This window comes from Miscanthus floridulus, chromosome 2, assembly GCF_019320115.1.
Source record: "Miscanthus floridulus cultivar M001 chromosome 2, ASM1932011v1, whole genome shotgun sequence".
NCBI classification, from domain to species: Eukaryota; Viridiplantae; Streptophyta; class Magnoliopsida; order Poales; family Poaceae; genus Miscanthus; species Miscanthus floridulus.
In genome coordinates this window covers 124,493,427-124,510,043 of record NC_089581.1, presented here as the reverse complement: position 1 = coordinate 124,510,043, position 16,617 = coordinate 124,493,427, and the positions used below count along the sequence as shown (strand labels likewise).

Below are 16,617 nucleotides of genomic sequence, written 5' to 3'. Positions count from 1 at the left end.
CCCGTACAGTACATCTAGAACACCATTATAATAATAATAACTGCATTGTGGCGCACAAGCAAGAGTCAAATAGCACAGTACATTACATCAAAGCATTGTGGTGCACACCAATATAAGGCCTGATTTAGTTCCCAAAAATTTTCACCCCAAACTATCACATCGAATCTTGCGATAATGTATGGAGTATTAAATATAGACGAAAAAAAAACTAACTATACAGTTTGGTTGAAAATCGCGAGAAGAATGTTTTAAGACTAATTAGTCCATGATTAGCCATAAGTGCCACAGTAACTAACATACACTAATGATGAATTAATTAGGCTTAATAAATTCGTCTCGCAGTTTCCGGACGAACTATGTAATTAATTTTTTTATTAGTATCCGAAAACCCCTTCCAACATCTAAAACATCCGATATGACATCCAAATATTTTCATTTCGCGAACTAAACACACCCTAATATATATATAGTATACTACAACTATACGTAGCCTCGATTCGGTTCATGTTCATTAACATGGCTCACACTCACACTCACACTCACAGATTAATCCCACAACATCAACTTGCAGTGAAACCCATAGCATAATCACTCACTCGCAATATAATAATATAGTACGTAGCCTCGATTCGGCTCATGTTCATTGACATGATGGCTGGCTCACACTCATCAGAGATTAATCCCACAACAGCAACTCGCAGTGAAACCCACAGTATACTCGCTCGCAACATACTATAGGTCCATAGGGACGGGGAGGAGTATTATAATAATAGTAATTAGATTAGCTAGACATGTAATTAACCGAGAACGTCGCCGCCGCCGCCGCCGCCGCGCGATCCGCCAACCGGTATGCATGGTTTCAGTGGGCGCGGGGCGCCGGGGCGAAGGAGGCGAGCTGGCGGGTGCGGGTCCAGACCTGCTCGTACACGACGGCGACGTAGGGCACGGTGCGGCCGGCGGGGTCGGCGGCGTCGACGTAGAGGCGGTACCTCATCCCGGACACGACCTGCTCCTCGCCGCGCACCACGCGGCGGAACCGCAGCCCGTCGGCGGCCAGCCTCTGGTGCTTGGCCTGCCCCAGCGCCCACCCGCCCAGCTCCTGGATGTGCTTGTCGCCCACGTCCGGGATTGGGGCCCACCCGCCCAGCAGCGGCCCGCGCCCGCCGTCGCCGCCGTTGGCGCCGCCCAGCGCCGCGGGGCCGGGGACGGGGGCGAGCGCGAGGGTAGCCAGGACGAGGAGGAGGAGCGGGAGGTGGTGGTGGGGCGTCGCCATGGACGGAGGCTTGGGATTGGGTCGGAACTTGGGAGCGAGGAGGGAGGGAGTTGTGACGGGGTGGCGAGATCTGGGAGACGTGATTGCTTTCCCTGCTGGTCTTGCCGTGGAAGGCGGTTCGGGGCCACGGCATTTAAACGGACGACTCCTTTTCGGCTTTTCCTTTACCGTTAAGAAAGAAGAGAAGAATAACAATTGTTTATTCGCTCTAATGAAACCGTGTGACGAGGCGACGGGAATTGGGGGATTCTCGTGAGTCCTGACGCCTGTCGTACTCGAACCACATGCGCTCAAGCACCGTCGCGCGCGGAAATCAGGGTGGCGGACTGGCGGTGGAGGTGGAGCACCTGACCTATGATGGTTTGCGTGCCTGCATTTTCGTACTCCCTCGCCAAAATAAGGGAGTCAAACGCTTTTAATTTGACCATATATATATATATATATAATATTTAGCATATAATTAGTGTCACTAATTAGAACGTGATTTTTACAATAAACGTATTTAAAGATGTAAATATTGTTAATATTTTTTTTATAAATCTAAATAAACTTAGTGACACTTATTTTGGACGAAGGTAGGACAATGATTTTCTTTTTAAAAAAACAAACATACAAGGGGAGTAGACGAGTCGTTGTGAGTCTGGAGGAATGCGAAAAACTGAAAACTTGTAATAATAAGAGAAAAGTTGATGTTGGAAGCGATACAAATAAGAAATCAGAACGTGTACAAAATTCAAATAGGATCTATGACATTTCGTGGACTGTCAACGAGAAATGGTGGCAAAACATTTTTTTTTCTTGAAAAGTTCCAGCGACACATTTTGTTTGCGGGGCGACGGATGCGTGCGCCCAGCTCGTGGCTCAAAATCTAGTTTGGCTGTGTTTAGTAGTAGGAATTTGGATTTTGGGCTATTGTAGTATGTTCGTTTTTATTTGGTAAATAGTATTCAAATATGGACTAATTAGGCTTAAAACGTTCGTCTCGCAATTTCCCACCAAACTGTGCAATTAGTTTTTCTTTTCGTCTACATTTAATGCTCCATGCACGGGCCGCAAATATTCGATGTGACAGGTACTGTAGCAACTTTTTAAAAGTTAAGGTGGAACTAAACAAGGGCTTTACCTAGCTCGCGATATGATGCTGAGGGGGCTGGCCGTGTTGCTCATTTGAGATCGTCGATATCCTGCTCGTTCTTGAGTGAGATTGCGTGCAGAAGGTAACCACCTTGTCCTCTGTCCTACTACTATGTCCATTGTTTCACGTAAACATCAGTCTAGTTCGATTGAGATATAGCTTTTGTAAAAAACACTTTTCAAAAAGCTTCATAGAAAAGTTCCAAAAACTAGTCTAAAAGAGCTTCTATGCTTTTAATACAAAAGTGTACCTTTTCAAACTTTTATTTGCTTTTTGAGAAAGCTTCTAGCTTTTTGAGCTTTTTAGGGGAGTTGGTAGCTTTTTGATATTCTTAGGAAGCAGAAGCTATCAAAAGCTCTCTAAACAAAGTCATTTTCCACTTAGTAATATATTGTTGTCACACCATCCTTCATGTTTTAAACATAATTTCTGGATACAAACCTCACCAATATTTTATTTGATGTGTTTGAAAGACATGAGCTCACTATTAAAAGAAATTGCTTGTTATTTATCTATATCTTATAGGTCAACATGTGCTTGACTAACTAGAATCGAACCCGAGCACATCAGACAATATTGAGACATGTGTTGTTAGTCTGCACGCCATCATGATATTAAGTAGAATAAAGACCAGAGGCAAACCTCAAACATTAAACCTATGAGAGGCCCTCCCCATTATTCTCCCTTCCTTTATTCTTCTCTCACTTTCTTTCTCTTTCCTCTCCTTTACCCTAAAAATGGATGAGGGAGGGGGAGGGGGACGAGGAGGAAGGGTCTGATAAAGTGGGCACTCCATTATTTGTGGGTTGGTAGGAGGGACTCAACCCCCGCATATACATCTACATCTATGTACCTAATATTAAAAGGAGAAATTTTCTTTCTGTAAATTTTGGCCCATCTCTCTCTCTCTATAATTTCAGTTCTATGATGAATTTATGACGAAAACCGCTTCGTCGTAGAAGCCGCGTCACACTTGAACTTCCATGATGAATCCGAAAATATCGTCATAGAATTGTCTTGATCTGTGACAAAAAACAGACCGTCATAGAACTGTTTTGGCATGCGTGGCAGGGGGCTGCCACGTTGGTGGGTGCTTCCGTTGGAGATACTTTTCCACATGTACATGTTATAGCCCACATGTGCATGCTATAGGCAGTTGCATTGGAGATGGTTCGGGTACGTATCACCTTCTTATTGCACAACGTGGCCATCTCTGATTCTTGCACATTTCAGATTCTTACTGGACCACATGTCGGGTCCCTGTTGTTCTACATATCAGTTTTCTATTAACACACGTGTCATGTCGTGGTTGGATCACGTGTCACTTCTTCATTGGACCTTGTGTTGCATTTTTATTGGTCCACGTGGTTGTTTCTTATTCGACCATGAGTCACGGCGCTATCCATTCACATTTTGTATTTTTATTCGGCCACGTGGCTTCACGACTTCCTTCCACGTGTTGGATTTTAATGGCCCATGTGGCGTATCTTGGCTATTTCACGTGTCATGCACTGGTTCGTCCACGTGTCGTATTTTTATTTGATCATGTGGCCTGTCCTAGTTCTACCGCGAGGAGTACAATCAATTCATCATAGAAGTAATTCGAGATCGTCACTACTGCACAGATTGACTACATAACTATTGAGCTTGGTAATTAAATAACAACAATTAACATTTCACATGTCAGCAGTGAACCACTGATAGAGTATCACCACATCAAACCGACATATGAGTCCACACATCAAACCAGCAAATGAGTCCATACATCAAACCACAAATGTTTACTGCATCAAGCCACAGGAGTTGAAGACTGAGAGTTACCAGAAGAGCTGAAGCACGTGCATAGCTCACGGAGATTATTGTACTCCTCCTATTATCGTTTCTTGTATACCTCCAACACCCTTTCAGTATTTTTTTTCTTCCTCTTTAGTTCATCCACTTGATCAATAAGGGCAGCGAAACTTTCCTGTTCAGCAGCAAGCTGTCCCCGAAGCATTCTCTCTGTCGATGTCTCTATTCTAGTGGAGCTTGTCTGGATACTTGCATTCTTCAAAAAAAGGTTGTTGCTGCTTCCCTAGAGGGGGCCTTGCCTTGGTAGACGCAGAGGACCTTACAAACAACATTAGCACTAGTCATTAGTTGCTGTCCATCAGCAACAGGTTCTGCTTGGCGTAGTTTCTATAGCTTCCTATAAAATTCAATTAGTAAAACATTAGGTTACAAATAGTGTAAGAGGATTTCAATTGAAACCCTAAGAGATTAATTCATAACAAGTAATGCATAGGTCTTCCTTAGCCTACTACTGATAGAGATTACATAAGCTTCAGTAGATTTCCATAACACTAGGCTCCTGCTATGTTTCCTTCTTTTATGGCAATAGCTTCAGTAGATTTCAAGGGAAGCAAAAGAAGGTACTTACAACTGCTGCTCTTACAGCATCACTTAGGCCCTTTTTGCTACTAGTATGGAAGTCCCTAAAGACTTCCACAGCATTAACATCTTCATTAGGTGGACCATTTTCTTCTTCAAGTCCTTGATCATGTTCTGCTGCCTTCCTCTTGTTCTCATTGCACATGAGTTCCAGTTTATATTTATACAAAGGCAAGAGTAACAATAAAACACAACCATCACTTTACTTTTGCATGGTTTCGCTTGTTCTTCTCAGATGTTTCCTATAGCTTCTTTTTATGTTAGACTACAGCACAAGTAGACTATAACAAGACTAGGCATGAAATTGATGGGTTCACACACCTTGTTCTTAGCACTAGACCAAATCTTGATAAGTTCACACCACTGTGTATTGTTCATAGATGAGACAGGAGAGGTCATATAGATCTAATCAGTAGGGACGCCAATGAAGTATTTTTTCTTCAACCTATAGCGTGCCTGTCGTATCATAGACTGCATTACATTATGACAAGCTTCTTTTGTTGGTGAGTGAGCACCGTTCACACGTAGCCTTTGCTGCACATAGTAGTGTGAATGAAAAGTAAATCCATTAAAGTTGCTCAAAGCAGAGTTGAATGCCAAGAGGGGATACCCATACATACATTTAGGCTATCCACAAATCTTGTGCAATAGAAGGCACCGGGCCTCTGCCCCTTGTATTATTTCCAATGCGTCAAAATTGGTACTTCATGCCTGACTACTACAACTTCCTCTAAGGCAAACTTGGCAGCTTGCACTGGATCATGTGGCCTTCTATTTCCCTCAGCAACAGAGATGAGCATCCTCAATCCTCCCAGTGATTTGCTCATTTTGTCAAACATAATTCCATGAGTTCGAGGCCTCAACTTCCTCGCTCTTCCCGGCAATGGTACTACATAGTTTTCATACATTCAGATTGTTAGAAAGGTTACATGGATATTAAATAGCTAGTGTGAATTGATTCATAGATATCTATAAGGTAATACCAACCTTGGTAACTTTCATTGTTCTGCGGGTGGAGGGAGACGGGAGTTTGTTGAGAGGGCTCCTCTTTGGCATGGCTATCATCATCTGGTCGTGAGGAGTCTCTCACAAGGCTAGGTGGGGTGCCATCCCAATAAATGTCTCTAGTCAATTCATGAACTTGGAATTGATTCCTGGGTATGGGTGTTAGTCGTGATGGAGAATTATGTTCACCTACTACTGCTACCTCCACCCTTTTGCCAGCGGTAGACCTCGAGTACAAAATCCATGAGCAGCCTATTCTGGTGGTGTTGACCTCACTTGCTTGGAGGGCCTTCGCCCAGGACTCATGGTAGCGCTGCCTTTTGTCCTGCTGGTAGAGCCTTCTCTATGGTTTCTTCGACCCGAACACTGGAATTAGAGATACAAACTTAAGCAACAAGCATATACAAATTCCATTACTATCCAAACAATAAAGCATTGCAGGCTACCTACCCCCTCCTCCTCCGAACTAAATAAAAGATAGAACAAGGTCCTTAATTGATAGGGGCATTGGCTCATCTTCTAAATCTGAATCTGTTTCATCTGTATCATCAAATCCCTCAACTACCTCCCCTGGTTTAGGGATATATTCCAAATCTTTACCGTATCTACCCTTTGTGCTTGACTTTTTTTTTTGCCTTTGGAGACTGTCGACGCAAAAATATGTCAATGCGCCTAGCACACAGCAAGCCGGAATGATCTGCTTGATGGAGCAAGGCTAGAGATCCGCTTGGCTTCAACGCAGGCGTGCCAGTCAATTTGACTTGCAATTGACAAGGAGAGAAAGTTTATTAGTAATTTAAGATAGAACATGCTGGTTTTGCCTAGACAGTTTCAACTATGCCGCTACAAGAGCAGCTAGATGGGAAATCGACTAAATAGCCGATACACAAAGAAATTGACTATTTATGGACTGTACAACTCATGGGTTGCGATTGATTTTATGATGAAAAGTATAATGCATGCAGGCGTAAGTAAAACCATCGGCTAGATGGATATTACCAATATAAAGCATTGAGCCGATGAATCTAACGAGAAAGGATATAACATACGAACAAATTGACTATGTAGTACAAACATGTCTACAAACGCTCTGAATCTAATCTATTGTCACCAACAGTGACATTCGACCGGATCGATGACAGCTATGATGATAGTAACAAACTAAACCAAAGAATCCATAAAACCGTCTATACATTGACAGGTTTTTTGAAAGACATGCTATATCTGTGAAAGCACAGGCGAATCAACTGAAATAGCCGATTCAAGTAGAAAAAGGGTCATAGCATATGAACAATCGATCGGACAGTTTGATATTACTGAAAACTAATGACAATAAGAACATCAACAAGATCAGTAACTTAATGAATCTACCCGAAGGATGCCACCCTTAGGCAGAGCCGATAACTTGACCTTAATCTAATTCGAGCAGTGGAGGTCAAACTTAACCGATGTAGCCATACTTGAACTAGATAAGGATCGATAACTTGCTTATACTAGAGCTCGCAGTGGAGGTCGAACTTAACCGATGCAGCCTTACAAATGAAAGTATAAGCTATGACGGTACTTATAGACAAGCCAGAGGTCGGCCGGACCGATGCAGCCCTACTTGTTGAAGAACTCGCCGAGATCTACACTACTCCTACTCCTAAGGGTTGGCGTAAAGCTGAAAAAGTAATTTGTATTGATTGATTAGATGATGTCTGTTACAATAGCCAGGAGTTTATATTTATACACTAGGCTGATAAGAGTCCTAAACGAACATGACTAGATAATAAAAAGAAATATAAAGATACATGGACTCTAATTTCCCTTATGCAGAATCCTTGCTGATGAAGCTTCCTTGTTTGATACGTGTCCTTGTTTCTGTTATCCTGATATACACCTAGACGTCATGTCTCTCTCAAATATATTAAATAATATTTTCTGGCCAGCTCGTAAATATCCCTTAATTTAGGAAACTTTCTTACTTTTGACATCATCGGCCAATCTCTTCTTTTCCAGGATAAGCTTACCAAATTTTGGTGTAAACAGAGACATAGGTTTTGGGCCCACACGTATTCCAAGTTCTTCCATCTTTCTATGATTCCTTGCGATTTTTGCATCCCGTGCTCGTTCATAACCAGTTAGCGGCTGTTCATCTAGATTACGAAGGCATTTATTAACTAAAGCTTCTACGAAATGTCAACACAATAGAGCAAGGGTATGCAAACAAGCGCCTAACTAGTAACTACAACTTATACTCAACTATAGGAAATATATAACCTCATCGCTATCTACATATCCTTGGTTCAGCCACTACACTAGAGCACACATCATAAAAGGAATTTGGGTACCTCTTCCTCCGTGTTCCCTGGCTTTGCTTTGTCACTGGCACCGTCGTCCTGTCACCACGGTCATGGAGCTGGTGCGGCTGACGTTGATGAAGGGGTACTAGATCTGGCTCTGGCTAGAGATCAGATCCAGTCGATCATGATAGGTGCCGAGCTAGGTAGGGGATCCGACTCTGGCTTGTACCGTTATCGAGGTGGTCCTTTCGCTGTTAGCTGATCGACCAGTTGTCAATGAATTAAAGGGGATCTAGCTCCAGCTATGGTTCAGAAATGTACGAGAGAGGGTGCGTCTAGAGAGTGGAGAGGGAGTCAAGCTGCTGTTCCAATGGTGCCTAGGGTTCGGAGCAGGGTGGTAGAGGGGGCGGCTAGAGAGTGGAGAGGGAGGCCATGGGACTAGGATTTGGAGCTGGAGGAGAGACGATGCAGCTGAAGAATGGAGATGAAGGTAGAGACGATGATGCTTTGCTCTTTTATGTGGCCATCACATTACCACAAATGCCCTTGTTTGAAATCGATGGCGTGGTAAAACTATTTTCCGCGTGAAGGGCAAAAGAGAGACATCTAATTTTTGGTGCGTTTTGGTGGGACTGCTCGGCGCGGTGTGAAATCAAAATTTTGGGGCGTGTTGGCAGGACTGCTCAGCGTGGTGCTCAGCAGAGACCAAAATTTATTATGTGTTTTAATGGAAAATGACTACGACAAAATGTTGTACTTACCTAATATTCGTCTTTTCATTTTTTTCTCTTGTGCACCTGTTTGTATATCCGATCAGTTAGTTGTTGCCTTTTTTGTTTTTTCATAATATAAATAAACATAAAACTAAAAGAGGATGATAACAAACAATTAAAAGATCCATGAATTTGACACCTAAGAATTACCAAAAAAAGCCTGCTCGCTGTAGCTTATTGCGTTGCAACTGGTGATTCTTTTTATGTGTGTGTGTGACTACATGTGCGGTTGTTTGAACTAAGGCCTATAATTAGGAAGCAAGGGGAAGGCACACCCAGGGATGAAAACCCTTCAAAAAACTAAATGAATTATTCAAATAATATCCCCTTGGATTTCCCACCCTGGAAAAAGTAGTCATGGATCCTAAGGTGCTTTGAGTTTCTAGAGATGAGAAAAAAAAATTAAAGCATCCTCCTCCTTGCTAGCGCTCTTGCGATTCACTGACTTGCCAGTACTTCAGATCATCCTCCTCCTCGCTGGAGTCACAGTCAGTGCTGTACTTTCCATCACTCGAGTACATTCCCATTATTTGTGAGCCTCGAGACGGTCCCCAACACCTTCTTAGCGAAGGTGAACGTGGACGACAACATCCTACACGCCCGCCTCGACCCTGGATCTGTGGGACGTATCAGTAGTACAAGTCATGACTAGGTTTGGTCTGTGGGACAACCATATATGAAGTCTTATTTGCATGTATTTATGTGTTAACTTTTGTTGAACTTTGTATTAGGTCGGTTAAACTATTGAGCATGGTGTAGTTTAGGTCCTTTGGTAACTGGTTATACTAACAGTGTTTGCCCTTTCTGATCAGAGGATGTGGGTGTATAAATGTTGAAATTTTCTAGACCCTTAGACAATCTAACCCTATAAAATATAGATGATTCGGATCACTATGAAATACAGGGGCCATCCAACTAGTCCATAGAACCCGACTACTAGGGGCTAACAACTAGTTTTAGTCTATAGAACCCAACAATTAGTTCATGATACAAATAGGTATGGATTAATAACACAACTAATTGGCTGATTTTTTAGCCATGGCTAACTAGTGGTAGTCCATCCAAATAGGGCCTAAGATAGTCCAATACTAAAGAAATCTTGACAGGTCGGATCATAGTTTTGATGAAACAACAAAATATAGATCGTGTCAACTCTTGCGCCGTATATGGGGGTCGTGGGCATACATGCACATGTGCGTAGGTCATGGGGTGGTCCACGGCCCATGAACTATATAACAATAGAGACAAGGGGTGAAAGGAAGGCTCTCCAGAGCTCCTACTTTAGTTTCATCCCAAAGGTTTTGCCCTCCACCCTACTAATGGGCATCTTTGTTCTTTGTTTTTTTTCTGCATATTATTTTCTTTTTGACACAGATCATGGATAACTATGATCATTCTTGGGACATGTCTGTGTATCGCTATGTCTTCCACGAGCTTTGTGTTCGCCATGGCCTACAAACAAGGGTTGTAGTGCTTGTAGTGCATTCTAACTTTTATAGTAGGCGGTACATTGCTTCTGTAGTTGTTCATCAAGTTCTTGGCCATCGAGACTACCGTCTTGCTGAAGATCATCTAGGACCCTATGTGTTTGTTGCAGTTCCTTTAAATGAAGATCTTTAGACTTTGCTTTCATACCGCTATGAGTTTCGTGATGCAGAAGTATTTTCTCATCGTATCCGTTATCTTATAATCCGTCTGAATGATCCAGAGATTGGTGGAGTTTGTGAAGTTCCTTTCAACTGAGCAGTAGCAACATGGTCAGATGATGTTAACATTTAGTATCTATGGCATTAGAGATATGCCTTTGTTCTCTGTTTCTGAAATAGGTGTGATGTTCAAGTATCTCATAACACTGATGTTCTAATTTGTGTTTTCAATGTTCACTTGAGACAATTGTGATGTTCTTTAGTTTATCTTGTTGTAATAATATCCATGTAAATAGACTTTTGTTAAACTTTGTATTAGGTGGGTTAAACTCTGTTGACCAAATATATATAGACAAGTATAGTATTGACAAAATGACTTTTACCTATTTCTTGTAAATCGTATGCACGCCTCATAGTCCGAGTCGTGTAAACTTGAGTAGCCCAGACATTTTACTCTGCTACTGAGCTGTGACTAGAACTTTTACCAGATTGGCTATGCTACAAAGAACAACTGCACCGGCTATGGCTGCATGCATGAAGTACTAGTAAGGTAGTTGGATTTGAAGTGACATCTTCAGCCATAGTTGAGCGAGTGTAGACGATCAGGATCTATGAAACCATGTAGCCATCTTTAGCTAGCTGCTGCTCTACAAAACCAAGCAAGAGAAATTGCTTACAGAAGCAAGAGCAACTCGTCTTCACTCTTCAATCTGCCCCTCGACTGCTATGAATGTTTGGAGTGAAATAACTGTACAGACTTTCCTCATGCATTCAATTCACTCATCGCAACCATGCAAGGGTTGCTTTGTGCCTCGGTTTGTTGAACCACACGCATATCAGTAGTACTAGTAGTCATGAGTGGCTTTGATCTTGCAAGAACCAAACACATATTAGTAGTCTTCGATAAAATTTGTTGAACTTGCAAGAACCATGTAGCGAGGAGTTCATCTCAATAGGTATCGCCTAGATCTAATGCATAACGGTGAGACATAGCTATTGAATTTTACTATGAATGCAAGAAACTCTGGCCGCTGTATATTTCATCTCGTAGGACATAGTATAAAGGGTCATCTGTTTTGAATGTCGTAGCAACCCGTCTGCCCCTCGACTATTGTGACTGCTTGGATTGGAGTAAAAAAGGTATAGAAAAGACCCATCACAACTGCAGCAGGCATTCAAGTCTCAAGCGTGTCATGGTGGTCAAAAGCTCCTTTTCTCGATTCTTTCTTGTGTCCAACTTTCCTGCCGCATTCACTTCACTATCATCAACTGTGCAGGGTCTATATGAAAGGAGCATCCCCCCTTCCCTCGTCCGATAGCATTGCATCAATCTGCTTGCTCTTCCTTTCTCTCACCTATTTGTGTTTTCCCAATCGTGTTCCCTGGTGGTTTTAGGATTTGGATAAAGGTAATGTGCTCCATATCAAACCATACTATTTGTATGAACTTATTATTGTGTCTGCTAACCTCATTGCTTCCCCTTTCCATGATTGTCATTTGTTCTAATCGAAATCATGTTTATAGATGGCAACTACTTACCATACCTCGGATGTGTACTCTATAACAAACGATATGTTTTGGCAGCTAGGTGTGGAGCCAGGAGAAAGAACATGTTGCTTGTGACTTGGGGGCATCATGTACATGACTAAGCTACATGATGCCTAATCGTTAAAGCTGTTGTTCGTGTAGTTGTTGGGCAACAATGCATTACTAGAGTTGTTCACTACTACACTCGCACCTTTCACAGGCACATCGTAACCCCCATCATAGTCCAATTTTGGCCTTGGCAATAAGCTGTCGGTAGTGATAGTTGTAGTAATCACTATCCCTATTTGAGACCGTCTGAGGTGTACACTCACACCACCATATTAGCTTATGATTCGTCTATGATAAGGTCCTTACTTCCATCACATTGGAGCACGACTGGACTATGTTGGTATACACTAACACCACCGTATTGGCTTATGATCCATCCCGTGATTAGATCATTGTTTTCGTTGCATTGTTGCATGACCTTCCTATGTTGGTGTACACTAACACCACCGTGTTGGCTTATGATCCGTCCATGATTAGGTTGTTGTTTTTGTTGTGTTGTACCATGACCTGCCTATATGGGTGTACACTAACACCGCTATTTTGACCAATGATTGGGATCACAATCGCCTTGCACAATGACCCGATTGTGTGTAGTGCGTGTTCACCATCGCTTTGGCGCCTAATGTGTCTGTGTCGAGGTGGATATCACCGTCACTTCAGTGTATGAACCATCTGGTCATTAGTAATGGTCACCGTCACATTGAAGTATGATTTGGCGGTGATACACTATTGACCCCCTATTGCATGAGACAAATAGCGGTGGTGTTGTCCGTTAGCTTCAGCAACAGCGAGTGTTATGGTGGTGATGACAAAATAGACAACGACCCTTACATCCGACGATGATAGAATTGTATCCGGTTTTCATAATTTATTTACTAATTCAGATGGGCCTTAATAACTTACTGAACACACACCATATAGATAAAATCATTACACACCATTCATCATGTCCACAACAAAGAGTACTTTTTATAATAAGAAGCGACACTAACATAACAACTATGTCAACTCAAAAATTAACACAAGCGGTACATAGATAAGAGAATAAAGGTTCTGCTCCCAACAGACTTACATAAAGAAAACGAGGTAGATGTGCTCTGCTCCTTTAGATTGGCACTCCTGCTTGCAAGGCAAAGCTTCCTTCAACTTGGTAGGCAGTGCACCATGAAACCCTCTTCTTCCTCCCTTAGCCATTGTAGAAAAATCATTCAAAAGCACTCAGACTCCACAACCTACACAAAGTAGTAGTATTAATAATATTCAACATACAATTGCTTTGGTTACCAAGGCAAAATTGTACTGTATATAGAATCAAAACAACTCCCTACCTGAAGAAAGAATAGCATATGCAACTTTACTGCTCTCCTACTGACTCCATGAACAAGGAAACATAAGGAAGATAGTGAGGTCCCTCTAGATGTAGCCTCCAGGTAGGTCTACGATACCGCACGACCTGGGTAGGGAGGGCAAAAACTTTTCTGAGGTTCATGTCATATGCGATCAGTTTTTTGTCCTCGCCAACAGGAAAAATCAAATTTCATTCTAGGTGAGCTGCAATCACTTTGTAGTCCATATCGCAAACATCATAACCAAATTGAATATTGTCCCATCCAAATATCTCTAGCGTGGTCACCGTATGCTTTAGTGTTCAGTTATCAGTACCATAGTCTTCTAGGATTCAGAATGAAAGCTGGCACTTTCTGAACATACTAGCAGTACATAAACACAATTGATCCTAAGCTTCATAGATGGAGATCGCTTGACCACATGGCCTATGAATTTTCCTCCATGTCTTTCCCTGCATATCAACAACAACTATCTGAGACAACTCTAGTTAGTGCATAAAACCATTAAGAAACACACTTGTCAAATATGTGCATACAACACCCTCACCCCATTTAGTTTCCTTAAACATCCATGCTGCACTCTTAGATGAGTATATGCTCACACCTACGGACTCATTGTCCCTCTTCTTCCCATATTCAATTACATGGAAGTGCGAGAAGATGGTCAGATCGAACCCCAAGCGAGCTGAACCAAAAGAACGGTTGTTATCCAATAGTAACTACCATTTGTTAGTCACCGGATTGCATACAACATAGCAAAACCCAACTCACCAGCATAGGATGAGCCCATGGTAGCAATCTGAGATCACAACATCCTCAATGGGGAAGGGCAAGAAGGTCAAGGAGGGGTATTCACCGTTGATGTTGGTGAACTTGCATTTGGCTTTCCTACTGCGATAGAAGAATCCGGTGACAATCTGGGACAACTCCTTATGGTACTCAGATTCGGAGATGAGGTGGTTCTAGGAGTGATAGACACACTTGTAGCTGTAGAAGGTGCGGGTGGTGAGGCATTATAGGATGAGAACAAAGACATGGTCTATGAGGATGGACACTTGGTTCCTCTTGTTGGGGGCCTCCTCCTCCATCTTCAGTTCTTGACTAGGGTCTAGTGGAGCGAGGCCAACAATGGAAGCGGTTGTGCTGTCGCCTAAATTAGAGAAGGAGCACCTACAGAGATTGGATCATGAGCTCCTTAGTAAACAGATGGAAGCTTGTTTCGTACTCAAATGAGTGAAGAGGGGAATAAAAATCTAAGAGAGATGAAGGGAAGTGCGAAAGAATTACAATTGCCTTTGGATCTTGCGGGATTGGTGGCCATGGAAGTGATGAGTAGTAGCCTAGTCACCAGTGGATCTGTGCAGGCCCTACTGATGAGGCATACCACCGTGGGGTACTAGCTTTGTCGGCGGTGAGTGGCGGCTTGCACCCCGCTGAGTAGGGGCGGTTGTGCAGTTCAGCACTAGGGAGGAAGGAGTGGCAGTGAGGAACAAAATCTATGGGCGAGGAGAAAGACATAGGGTGGGGAGCATGCTTTGTAAGCAAACCTTTCAGACGTGGGAATGGAAATTGTGCACAACTTTGTAAAAACACATGGGCTTGGAAATTGACTAAAGTGTTACCAATTACCATCTAGACCATATGCAGGCAGCAGTGAAGGCTACCGGTGGTGGTGAATGGGTCCTATGAAGATGTTCTAGGAGCCACCACACCACTGTCAGGTTGAGGGCATCACTCGTTCTACCCAATTGTAAACCGTCACTCATTCTACCCGATTTTAACAAGAAAAATGTTAGATTAAGGGCCTATTTGGTTTCCTCCTACTAAAGTTTACTTTAGTCACTTTAGCCACATAAGCGCTTTTGATGATGTGGCAAGGTTTTTAAGAAGAGAGAAGAAGTGAGTTTTATGGGGATGAAACTCTCTTGGCACGAATACCAACTCTCTATGAGTCATGGATTTAAATGTCTATGAAACTCTAGAATGAAACTCTCCATTAAGAAGGGGTGTTTCATCCATATTTCATTTTATTCTACATGACGTGGCCATCTTGGAAACAATGTAATGAAACTTTCCACTGAGACTGGCCTAAGTATGAAATAAACTAGAACTGAGTCCAACATTCAACAATAAATCTTTCATTAATATCATATACCCTACATACAATCTATGGGTCTAGGAATTAAAATATGGTATTCCAACGATCCTCATAACTTGCTTTGCTTTGGATAAGGGTCATTTGCATCTATCTCCTTTATACGTTCAATCAATGATGGACCTAGATGCAACAACATTCTTCCATTTGCAAAGACCTTACAAGTATGGGGGTAACCCATACCCTACTAAATAGGAGAATGGAGATGGAGAATAGCCTCACAAACTTCCTCTAACATCCCCCTCAGAGTAGTGGGAGGAAGAGGAGAAGGAGAGGAATGAGGATATCTATTCCCACATCTGGATTGCATTTGTGAGCTAGAACTAGTTTGGCTCATGAATGCAATCCAAATGATGCTTGGGCCCTTGCTCCAGTGAAAGCTCTAGAAGATCCACTGGTGCCAGGGCCCTTGCTCCAATGAAAGCTCTCTCCATGGTTTCGATTCCACATGCTCTAACCATGGATGGCCATCAGTAGCAGGACCGTACCATGAAGCTGTTCCTCCCTACCTTCACGAAACATCCTCTAACACCTAGGACAAGCAGACATAGCCGCGCCTAGGTGATGGTGGAAGCTGATCTTGAAGGCCTTCTCCTAGCGGCGTCAGAGTCGATGGAGGTCTAGGGTAGCCATGGCGATGAGAGACTAGGAGCAACTAAAGGATTTCTCTAGTTTGTCCGATGGTAAGGGAGGAAGATGGTTGGGATCGGAGTGCACTTAAGAGGCTTGACTTACCTTTGCTTAAATTGCCCCACCTAAAGACACGAGCAGGGAAGGAACTGTCAAGATCCTAACTTACGCGGTCACCCATGTGGGTCATGAGTGACGGCACGACAAAGATGATGGGAAGTGGAAAACGAGGCGGTTTACATTCACTTGCACATTTCAAACTATCCTCGCTCATTGGATCCCGAGCGATCTTAGTGGGACTTTCATTTTTATTAAATAGGCCGCATCTCCCACGTGATCTTAG

The 16,617-nt window shown here is 42.7% G+C and overlaps 1 protein-coding gene across 1 annotated transcript; it reads right to left on the bottom strand.

Annotated features, from left to right (window-relative positions):
• Positions 1–565: 565 nt before the first annotated feature.
• On the bottom strand, positions 566–1,397 carry LOC136529156 (cysteine proteinase inhibitor 8-like). The gene has a single exon (XM_066522232.1). The coding sequence runs from the start codon at positions 1,271–1,273 to the stop codon at positions 860–862; it is 414 nt and encodes a 137-aa protein (XP_066378329.1). The 5' UTR covers positions 1,274–1,397; the 3' UTR covers positions 566–859.
• Positions 1,398–16,617: the final 15,220 nt, after the last annotated feature.